The 12,002-nt window shown below is 36.8% G+C and overlaps 1 protein-coding gene across 3 annotated transcripts in view; it reads left to right on the forward strand.

Moving 5' to 3' along the window:
- MINDY3 (MINDY lysine 48 deubiquitinase 3) overlaps positions 1 to 12,002 on the forward strand; it is a 104,870-nt gene that overhangs the window by 42,900 nt on the left and 49,968 nt on the right. For all 3 annotated transcript variants that reach the window (XR_007517077.1, XM_049881928.1, XM_049881929.1), the window contains one exon: positions 8,819 to 8,889. Coding sequence is in view for 2 of the 3 variants with exons in the window: in XM_049881928.1 (XP_049737885.1) it covers positions 8,819 to 8,889 (71 nt within the window). In the remaining variant the exon portion in view is untranslated. The remainder of the gene's footprint in view (positions 1 to 8,818; positions 8,890 to 12,002) is intronic.

Consider the following 12,002-nt stretch of genomic DNA (forward strand, 5'->3'; position numbering starts at 1 on the left):
TCTAGGTCAGTGGGTGCCAATGGAACATGTCCAGGCTCAGCCCATCGCTTCATTGCTGCACTTCCCCCACTTCCACTCACTTACTGGACCCAGGTTGTCAACGGAAGCAAACAGACCAAACTCTCTACTTGCCGGCTTCTTCTGATGGGCGCCGAGTTTTCCTTCCTGGATACACCCAACAGCAAACTGCTTGTTTGAAAACAGTTGCTTTTTTTCCTGTAAATTCTTCTTTTAAATGCAATCTTCTGTCCTCTCAGCAGTTCTGGATGGTTCTGCATGTCTTTTTGAATGCAAATCTGGGTGGGACTCAGGTTTTTGACCTAAGCCCCCAATTTGTACACAGAACTACTACATTCAAACCAACAGCCTGTTTTTCCCATAGGCAAATCCTAGTTCCCCTTTTAGCATATTCAATCAAGTGTTGGCTGAAGTTAGAATTATGTGCTCTTTATAATATCCAAGATTCATTTCTACCATACATTTAGGTCTACTTTGCAACAGTAAGTAGGAAAAAAAATTCAGTATCCATAGTACATTCAGATAAACACATAATCCTAAACATGTAACACTTTTTAAAACATTCTGTCTTTGTCTTTTCTTCTCCATACCTTAACTCTCTTCCCGTTCATATGCATATGGCCTTGGGCCTCTGGCTGAGTGGAACCAGAAGACCCCCCCCTCCCCATCAGTCATCCTGCGTATTGCCTGGCTTTTGCCCCAGGCTACTCCAGGTGCAGCTTTTCAGCCATTTCAGGTAACAACAACCAAAGTAACCATCTAAGAATTGAAAGTATAACTTCCCAAGTCCCTTCATTCTTTCTCTTACAAAATTCCATCCTTTCATGAGTCAGGAGCCATTGCAAAGAATCCCACTCCTGACACCAACTGTAAAAACAGCTTGGGGGTGGTGTCTGACCTCCTCTAACTTCACAAGGGGAAAGGAAATCAAGATCAGCAGCCCAAGGCTGATTCCTATGATGTGAAGGGTAGACATGCCTCCTGTCTCCACTATCTTTACCAATTCTGACACCAACTATCCCTCCCTCAGCACTCTGTACTGGGTTTGATAATTCATTGCAATGGCCACACAGAAGTCACAGACTATATTCACAATTATAGGATTTATTAGGGAAGCAACAGTTACATTTCAGGCTCAGGAACACTCAAGATACAGTTCTTCTATCAGGATAGCCTCTTCCCAGCTGTGCTTGCAGGCACGCTTCTCCCTGGCCTGTGGCCTCTGCCCAGAGGCACTCAGCTTTCTGTCTCTGTGGGCCAGGAAACCCACCACGCCGTCTTCTGCTGCCAGGCCTCTCGTGCGAGCACTTCTCACCATCTTCAGGGTTATAGCTTGCTCTTTCTTTTTCTCTCTCTCTCTCCTCTGCTTCCAGGAACTTCTCAGCACAGGGATCCTGGGGCCAAAGGATACGTTCTCTGCTCCTTGCTGTTCTTCCTTGGTGGTAGTAGGATCCTCCTCTCTGCTCTCAAATTGGCTCTCTATTAAGGCAAAACTGACCAGTCCCTTCGGTAGGCCACAATTACCTTATCACACAGTCCTGCCCAGTCACCTGGGTGGGAGTTACAAGACCTTGGCTAGAAAGGCCACACACAGAAGTAATTAATCGCACTGCACTCCTCTACCACTCTGCCTCTGTGAGAGAGAGTAGTAGAATCTCTAGGATTTGCCAACTAATTGAATATATGAGGATAGGGTTTAAGCACTCAACTGCTAACTGAAAGGGTGATGGTTCGAACCCATCCAGCAGCTCCACTGGAGAAAAGACCTAGCAATCTGCTCCCATAAAGATAACAGCCTAGAAAACCCTATATGGCAGTTCTGCTGTGTCACACTGGGCTGCTAAGTCAGAAACCAACTTCACAGCACACAACACCACCACTCTACCTCTGTAGAGAAAGTACGGGAGTAGAATCTCTAGGATTTACCAACTAATTAGATATATGAGGATAAACAAACAAAAAAAACTGTTGCTTTCGAGTCGATTCTGCCTCATAGCAACCCTATAGGACAGGGTAGAACTGATTCATAGAGTTTCCAAGGAGTGGCTGGTGGATTTGAACTGTCGACCTTTTAGCTAGCAGCCAAATGCTTAACCACTGCACCACCAGGTCCCCCCATATGAGAATAAGGTAAAAAGAACTAGTAGGTTTTCAAATAAAGTTTGTTGAATAAATTAACATGTAAAACAGCAGGGCAGATTGGCTTGAAGGCACTCTATATGTTTTGTTGGAGGCAAAAAAACTTTGCCCTCAGGTATTCCATTTTTTTACAGAGCAGTTATAAGTGTTGATGACTAATAAGAATGATCAGCATGTCGCAGTGTCAAGCATTTATTTAACAGTGCCGGGCCTTGTTCTGAGTATCTGATGGATATCCTTTTTTTTTAAATCCATGTGCTCACTTCATTCCTTGTCACTACCCTATAAAGGTCATTATTCCCATTTTATAGATGAGGAAACTGAGGCACAGAGTGGTTATATATCTTTGCTTATTTTCACACAGCTTTCTAAGTAGCAGACCTGAGATTGGTGGTCTGATTCCACCTCCAGGATACTTAATCATTAGGGTATACTGCCTCTTGCATTGCATTTCTCAGAGTGCTGAATGTTACAGCAAATGGATGAGATAGTATAGAGGTTTATCTCATTTAAATTTCATAGTAGCCCTGAGAGGTATTTATTTGCCTCATATTATAGAAAGGAAACAGAGATTGAAAATTTAATCTAAGTATTCTTGTCCATGGTAGAGGGTTAGTGAATAAGCTAATGAGTTAGGGGAACAAGGGCTAACAAAAGGCTGTGAACTTAGCAGTTAGCAAGGTCTTTGTTTTTGAAGAACAGTTGACATAGAAACCAGATCACAGTGAGTAAATCTTTTAGCAATAGAGGCAAGGAAATTTTGCTGGTGAAAGAATGGAGAGAGAGGAGTCCATTGTTGGTCTTTAGGAGCCCCAAAGATGGTATTTATTTTAAGGGACAGCACTGGGTTTTTTATTTTAAGGGGTAGAAGTCACCTGAATTGTTTGTAGGCTAAGCAAAAAGAACTACTTTTAATAGAAGAGGTAGTAAATGTAGCCAAGAGTAGTAGTAGTTTATCTTGGAAAGATGCATAGTTCTCCTGAAAGAGAAAGAAAGAATATGTTGAGGAAATGGCATTTTGAGGTGTGAAAGATTTAAAATTGGGGAGTCTCTTGTGTGCCTGTCGGTTTTTACTGTTTCTTCTGAGAATGTGCTTCTTCTCATTCTTTTGGCATTTTGAGGAGAGGGTTTATTTTCTTTTATTCACAACTTCTAGGTACTCTTTATAAATACTCTCTTAATTCTTTGTGTGTTAAATTTGTGTTGCAAATATTTTCTCCCAGCTTTTTCTATCTGTGTTAACTTGTTAATATCTTTTATTGTAACCAAGTTTTTCATTTTTATGAGGTTAAATCATTTGATCTTTTGTGGCTTTTGTTTTATTTGGTTTGTCTTTCTTTTTTTCAATATATTGGTTTTATGTTTCTCCCACCCAAAGGTTAAACTAATATTTTCTTTAAAGGCTTTTATGGGCTTTTTTCTTTTCCCCCCAGTGGTCAGCTCTTCAGTCTATCTGTAGTATTTATTTATGATTAGTGATGTGCCTTTTGACTTTTTCACAAAGAATTACCAAATGTCCTAACTCCAGCCAGTTCTTCACAGATATGAAACACTTTTTTAATCAAAAAATGAATTTTCCCATATGTCCTCAAGTCATTTTTTGGACTGTTCTATTCTACTGATCAATTTGTGAGTTCTTATGACAAAACTATACTGTTTTATGTATAGTTTATGTATAGCATGTGTTACCTGATATACGTTTTGAAAATTCTCTTAGTCACTTATCTAGTCCAAGTGAATTTTTATCTTAGCTTTTCAAGTTCTAGTTTAAAAAAAAAAGTCTGTGAGGTTATTGATTGCATCACATTAAACTTATAGATTATTTTAGAGAATTGACATCTTTGCAATATTAAGTCTTTCCATCAAATTGCTTTTTATGTTCTGTAATAAAATTATATAGTATACATCATATAGCTCGTATAGGCAGGGCCTATCTATGGAAAATAGCGCCTACTGCGATTAGTGTAAAATTGCTAAATGATCTCACAGCTGGTGATAGAAACTATGATGGCCAATAGAAACTGCTCATTGTTGCCCCTCCTCAAGCGGCACCCAGGGCATACACCCTACCTGCCATGCCTTAGTTACGCCTCTGCATAGTGGCCCTAGGTCCTCTACCTCCCTGTACGTCTTTCTACCTCAGTTGTTAAAAACTGTCTTTGCTTCTGCAGTAGGATAGAAATAAACCCTAATTCCATTCTTGCCTGCCTCCTCAGTCCTTCCAAGCGGCTAGAGTGATATTTTAAAAATGTATATGAGATCATGTTACTTTCATCATCCTTAAAACAATTCAGTGGCTGACTTCCTCGTGCAGCTTCAAATAAAATCTCAACTCCTTATCAAGGCTTGCAATTCCTTTTGTGGTCTGGCCTCTGTCTGCGTACCACCTGTCTTCATCTTGTACTAGTGCACGTATTTAGAACGGAGTCTTTCTTTGATTTACTTTCCTATAGATCAGCTTTCCTACAGTCTCTTTTCTATGTTAAAGAAATCTGTCAGTATTTGTGCATTTTTTGTTTTCCTGTATATTGTATATTTATTGCTTTTGTGTGTTTATTTGATAATTATTTTTATTTCAGTGCTTTCATTTTATGGTATATGTATACACATGGAAACCCTGGTGGTGTAGTGGTTAAGTGCTACGGCTGCTAAAGAAAAGGTCAGCAGTTGGAATCCACCAGGTGATCCTTGGAAACTGCGGGGCAGTTCTACCCTGTCCTATAGGGTCGCTATGAGTTGGAATCAACTCAACGGCAGTGGGTTTGGTTTTTTGGTTTTATAGGTATACATATATGTATATGGAGCCCTGGTGGCACAGTGGTTAAAAGGTCAGCTGTTAAACAAAAGATCAGCAGTTTGAATCCACCAGCTGGTCCTTGGAAGGCCTGTGGGGCCGTTCTGTTCTGTCCTGTGGGATTGCTATGAGTCGAAATCTACTCAGTGGCAAAGGGTTTGGTTTTGTTTATGTGCATATATATATGTATATGTATATTCTGAATGCATATGTATGTATATGCACACACATATATACATACACGTACAGAAAAGGCTGATAAGGACTAGTCACAATCTTAAATGCTAGGCTAAGAAAAATGAAGTTCGAAAATTTTAAAGGCATAATCTCATGAGTGAATTCTATGAATTGTAATACAGAGAGAATATTATATTCTCCCTATATTACAGCTTGGTACAATAAATATTTTAAATATTTAGCTATCAAAAGAAGACAAAAATTTTAATTATATATTCTGTTTAAGGAAATAGGTACAAGTTTTTAAAATATTACCATCCAAAGTAGATGCCTAACCAGGTGATCACTGAGCTAATCTGAATAATTTATTACTCAGGAATTCTGAATAGCTCATTTGCTGTATTTAGTAACATACTACTGTACATGTACTAATCTAGGCATTTGTTTAAAATCGTAAGGAAATAGATGATGTAGTATCTAATCATAACACTAGGTGGTGGTAATTGATTTTAGAAATTCAATTGTGAAAATGTTTCCCAACATGTATATTCTTTGAGCATGAAAACATTTAGCGCTGTCTGCCTTTCCGATGGAAGAGAAGGGTAAATATGCATTTCTGCCCATCTGAGCTGCTGACCCCTATTTCCTCTCACCTTTGAATGCTCTAATCCAGTAATTCTCAAACTTTTTGGTCTTATTGCCCTTTATATTCTCAAAAATTATTGAGGATCCCTAAGAGTTTTTGCTTATATGGGTTATAAGCAAATATATGTAATGATCAGTGTTTTTCATGTTAGAAATTAAGACTGACAAATTTAAAAATATTTATTATTTTAAAATAATAATATACCCATTACTTGTTAACATAAATAACATTTTTTATGAAAAAATAACTTCTAAAACAAACAAAAAAATTAGTGAGCTACCTTGTACCCACTGTTGTTGTTATTGTTATCTGCCGTCGAGTCGATTCCCACTCATAGTGACTCTATAGGGCAGAGTAGAACGACCCCATAGGGTTTCCTAGGCTGTAAATCTAGGGAAGCAGATTGCTAGGCTTTTTTTGCCACGGAGTAGATGATGGGTTCAAACCACTGATCTTTCAGTTAGCAGTCGAGTACCTAACCATTGTACCATAGGGCTCCTTAGGTATATACCTAAAAGACTTGAAAACTGCGATGCAGATACTTGTACATCAGTGTTCGTTGCAGCATTATTTATGATAGCTAAAAGGTGGAAACAGCACGGGTGATCATCAACAGATAAATGAATAAAATGTAGGATGGTAATACAATGGAATATTATTTAGCGATAAAGGAAAATGAAATGCTTGTACATGCTATGGCGTGGATGAGCCTTGAAAACATGCTGGGTGAGGTAAGTCAGACCCAAAAGGATAAATATTGTAAAATCCCACCTATATGAAGTATTTTAAATAGGTGAATGCATAGACTCAAAGGATAAGTAAAGGTTACCAGGAGACCGGGGGGAGGAGGGAATGGGAGTTACTGCTGAGCAGGTGCTGAGTTTCTGTTTGGGGAGATGTAGAACTTTTTGACATGGATGCTGGTGATAGCACAACATGGTGAAAGTAATTAATGCACTGAATTGTACATTCAAAAATTGTTTAAATGGCAAACTTTCTGTTATATATATTTTACCACAATAAACTTTTAAAAATTAAGAAATATGGTATTGTTTCAAATTTTTCCATATCTTGGTAATGCCTTGCTTATTAGTAGACAGCTGCATTCTCATATCTGCTCATACATTCAGATCTCTTGTGATGTAACATTTAGCCACTGGAAAACTCTGCAGTCATGAGAGAGTAAATAAAAATGGCAACTGGCATCTTAATTTGATCTCATGTAGTCCCTAAAGGGTCTTATGGACCCCTAAGAGTCCCACGGAAACCCTGGTGGCACAGTGGTTAAGAACTGCAGCTGCTAACCAAAAGATCAACAGTTCAAACCCACCAGGCACTCCTTGGAAACCCTCTGGGACAGTTCTGCTGTGTCCTTCAGGGTCACTATGAGTCGGAATCGACTCGGCAGCAACGGGTTTGGTTTTTGGTTGGAAGAGTCCCCCGCTGCAATTTGAGAACCTTTGCTCTAACCCTACCTGTGCCTGTAAGAAGCTAGTGACCAAATACAAACTTTATGTATACTTGCTTTATATTAATTTTGAATTTACAACTCTAAAAAATCAAACTACCACCTCTTGGCTTCCACTATCTGATTGTTATACCTAAGAATAAATAGTAAAATATTTACAACAAAAATGACTGAGAGTTAATACTTTTTATTATATTAGTTGATTAAAAAAGCATAATATCTAATAGAAAATTGGACAAGATATGCCCAGATGGTGAAGAGGATGCAAAATTTTGTATACAGCATGCTTACAGTAGAGATAATCTTGAACCAGAAAAAAAAAATTGCTTTTTAGAAATATATGTGACCCCAGATGATTATTATAAAAAATTTACTTAATGTACATTAGCTGAAGGGTAGAGTCTATGGACTTTATTGTCATTGTAATTTTATCTCTGTTGTGAGGTAATCTCTTTAACTCTCCGTGCTTTGTTCTGTTTTATTCATATCCATGTATTTAACTCTCATCTGTAGTCTAATGATTCCCAAATCTCAATATATAACCATAATCTCTCTTCTGTGCTCCTGGGCCTTAATTCCAGTTGTATATCCATCCCTAGCTAGAAGTCCTAAAGGTACCTCAATCCTAGCATGTCTAAAACCAAACTCATTCTCTCTTTCCACACTATTCCAGAACCTACTTCTTTTTAATTCTTTCTTTTAGTTCATAACCATTTATAGGGTTTCCCAGGCTAGAAACTTCCAAGGAAGCTTTGACAGTTTCTTTGCCCCCCAAATATGTTGTTATATTTTCTTTTTTACTCTATTTCCTCTGCCTTGAATCTTCTTATCCCCTTTTTGGTCTGAATATTTCTATCTGTGCTTTAAGATTCAACTCAAATATTACCACTCTGTAAACTTTCCCTCCACTTCAAGGAGATGCTCTCATATCACTGTGTGTGTTTGTGTGTACATGTGCACTTGCACACATATGTGCAGAGAGAGAGCACATTTTTTTAATCTCTATCACTTGGTAAACTCTTAGCCTCTGTAAGGTAGTGACCATTTTCCATTCGTCTTTATTTCTCCAGTCCTAAGCACTCTGAGTTTGTTTATGGGAGAGAGGGATCATATCAAATGTTCATGTTTTAAGTATTGTACAAGTCAATTCACTGCTACCCAATGATAAATCTTAGAAATTATCATTAGCATATCCGTTTGTTTTTCTAAATCAAAGTTAGTTCAGGTTAACTTGAATTGCCTGGTAATTATTAAGGATCCTTTTCTTTATTTTTGCCAATAATTTTCTGGATTTCAGGGGAAATTTACCTTACTAAAAAAGTTAACATTTAATAGAACGTTTTATAAATACATTTAATGTGCATCTGAAGGGTCACATTTACCTACCGCAAACCTGATCTAATCCCATTTATAATGAGCAGTACCATGATAGTGATTTGATGTGAACTCTTAACAGTGTAGTCTTGAGTAAAAGTTATTAGTGTGGATTATATGTATGCACACGTATTTTTACATTTAAGTACTTTTAAGGCTTATATATACTAGTACAGTGGTAACTTTTTTTTTCTTTTAACAGAACTTCTTGGTATACATAAACAAGCAGCTGTAGGCTTCTTAACATTAATGGAGGCTTTACGATACTGTAAGGTAAGTTGTTTTTTAAGGTACTTTGAATGTTTTTTTGTTGTCCACTGCTCTGGATAGTATCTTTGCTCCTATGACAGCACCGTTTAGCTTATTGTTATTCCTTCCTGATCTCCTACCCCAAACCGACAGGGTTAGTAAGGATAATTTTGAGCCAGCTGACCATGAGAAGTTTCTTATGCCATGTCTGTTCTTTGTAGAGGGAGGAGAGCAGAACCCAGTACAAAGTAATATGTAAAAATAGAGAAATCTGTTATTGAATATAAATATATTGTTTGGTAAACTGAGCTGAAAAGAACACACTGTTTCTTCCTCATGAACCAACAGAGTATGTATCACCAAAACAACTGGTATTACTTTATCAGGCAAAGAAAAAGAATTTGCTAAATGACTGAAATTCTAACTTTTATCCTTTCCATCTGAAAAAATGATTTCGCACTAAAAAAAAAAGTTCCAAATGTTTCACAAAATTAAACTCTTCAACACATGCGCTAAGGTTAGGAACTGCCATGAAATTCATTTATTGCTATGTATGTCATTGCCTTTTGTAAACAATCTGAAATGACCATTGGATGTTCCAAATAGTCATAAATGAGATTTAAATCATTAATGGTTTGCACTTAATAAAATGTCATAATGATTTGGGAGAAAGAAAGAAATAGGTATAATTTTCTTTTCCATTTTCGAATGGTGGTTTAATGGCAGTGGTTCTGGTAGTGATGATTACTTTTAATAACAGCAACAGTATCTTGCCTTCTCTCTTTTTTGCCAGACAGTGATCCTCTTCCATGACACACTGGGGCAGGGGTGATATGTGTATGATAAACAGCATTCATCCCACCCTTATTCATTAATAGGGAGCATATTCTTGAACAACACCCACTCTTTAATTTTCAGTGACTTTTATTATACAAGCTAAGGATATTCTGAGGCAGTCTGGCAACCAGAGAATTAAACTGTGTCCCCCACCTCAGCACACACACAAGCATTCACATACCTTAAAAGTGTGTGTGTTATATAGGGATACTGTGTGGAGATGCATATTTTGATTACACATTGTAGTTATAATTCAGATGGTATATAAGGAATTTGGAGTAGTATTTCATCATTCGACACCTGGAGCTTTTCTGTTTTTCTTTGCCCACAAGTTGTTACTTCTCCAGTCTCATACCCACAAGTCAGGAGCTACATCTTCCCTTGCTATCCAGTCAAACTTCCATACGGTATTTCCTATTATAGTATGTGTCATAAATAGTTATATATGATATTTTGCAATTGAAATTTAATGAGTTTAAAGTTGCTGGTTAGGAATTGTGTTTTCAGGTTTGTTTTTCCTGTTTTCATGGATAAATTGGCTTGTAGTTTTATAAGTCTTTGTGACCTATTTAATTTTCTTAAAACTTTTAAGACCATGTATAACTTTGCATCTGCTAGTTGTCATACATTACTCAGAAGTATATATCAGCTTATGTGCCCATACATTTATTGAGATGCTCAGTGATACCTAATAAATATTGGGCTAGGATATTTTCTCACATTGATGATCAATAAGTAACTAAAGAATAAGGGATTCTTTTTAAATTTTTAACTTTATGCATGATTTATGAATAGTATCAACCTTGATCCTAAACACAGCGTATCACCTGAATATACATGACATTTAAAAAGTTAGTTTATATTGATCTGAGCTATTTAATACTTAGAACTCATTTTACCAGTTTCCCAGGAAAAAAAGGGCTTGCAAAAAAGCTCATAAAATAGCCTAGTTAAATCACAGAATTCAAGTTGTAAAGCAGCAGCTCTTTAAATTGAATGGCTCACTCTCCTCTTCAGGTTGTACTTCAAATGGTACCTCAGAGATGCTTTGCACTTAATAAAATGTCATAATGATTTGGGAGAAAGAAAGAAATAGGTATAATTTTTCTCCATTTTTCTTTGTTGTTTTACTTTTATTCTTCTCTGCTGTCCCCAAATAGCATTAGTTCACTATTGCCATGTTAGCACATCCAACTCATCCCTCCCATCTTAGGACAAAGATACTAGTTTTCCTCTACCATTCTTCCAATTACTCTTTTCTACATTATTTTATTACAGTAATCAATCTAATTATCTTTCTTGTTTACTTATTTATCTTTTTTTAGTCTTCAAATTATTTTTCATTGTTACCTTTTCCAATAGAATATAGACTCTTTGAAGGCAGGGACATTGTCTTGCTGGGCACATATTAGGTATTCAATATATTTGTTGAATGCATGACTGGAAAATTTCAACAGCATTGTTTTCTAAATATGCTTTTGCTTTTTTTTTTTTGACTGTTAAGAAATACTGTTGTATAGTCTCCTATTTGCATATTGCTGTAATGCTCTAGCAGTAACTGTGGTGTTCATCTGTATATAGCTGTAGATATCCTTCACAAATGCCATATACATTTACTTTTTACCAGATGCTTAGAGAAATGGAGTTAAGGAAATAACTGTGCTTGTGTTAATTTTGTATATCTGAGCATTCCCTCATTCTTTTTCCTTTAATTTGATAGTGTAGTGAGTTGTCCTTTAGAAATGAAATTAACCTTCTACATATCATTTTGAAACGTGTATGTTCATTAATACAAAACAAACTGCCCCTGCCTTCTTATCCCCCTCCCCTCCTTTTCTCTCTCTTCCCCTTCTCACTCTTCCTGTTTCTGTCTTTACACACACACACACACACCAGAAAAGTTCTCCTGGATATTTTTTACTGTGCACTACTCTTTTTTTTAATTGATATTTAATTCACATGCCATAAAACTCACCATTTTAAGGTATGCAATTCAGTGGTTTTTTAGTTTATTCACAAGGTTGTACAACCATCACCCCTGTCTAATTCCAGAACATTTTCACCACCCCAAAAAGAAGTTCTGAACTCATTAGTGTCACTTTCTCTTTTCCTCAGTCCCTGGCAACCACTAATCAACTTCCCATCTCTATGGATTTGCCTGTTCTGGACATTTCATGTAAATGAAATTATACGATAAATGGCCTTGCCTGGCTTTTTTTCACTTAGCATAATGTTTTCAAGGTTCATCCATGTTGTAACATGTATCAGGCAGTACTTCATTCCTCTTCATGGCCAAATAA

The sequence above is a fragment of the Elephas maximus genome, chromosome 4 (genome assembly GCF_024166365.1).
Source record: "Elephas maximus indicus isolate mEleMax1 chromosome 4, mEleMax1 primary haplotype, whole genome shotgun sequence".
NCBI lineage: Eukaryota > Metazoa > Chordata > Mammalia > Proboscidea > Elephantidae > Elephas > Elephas maximus.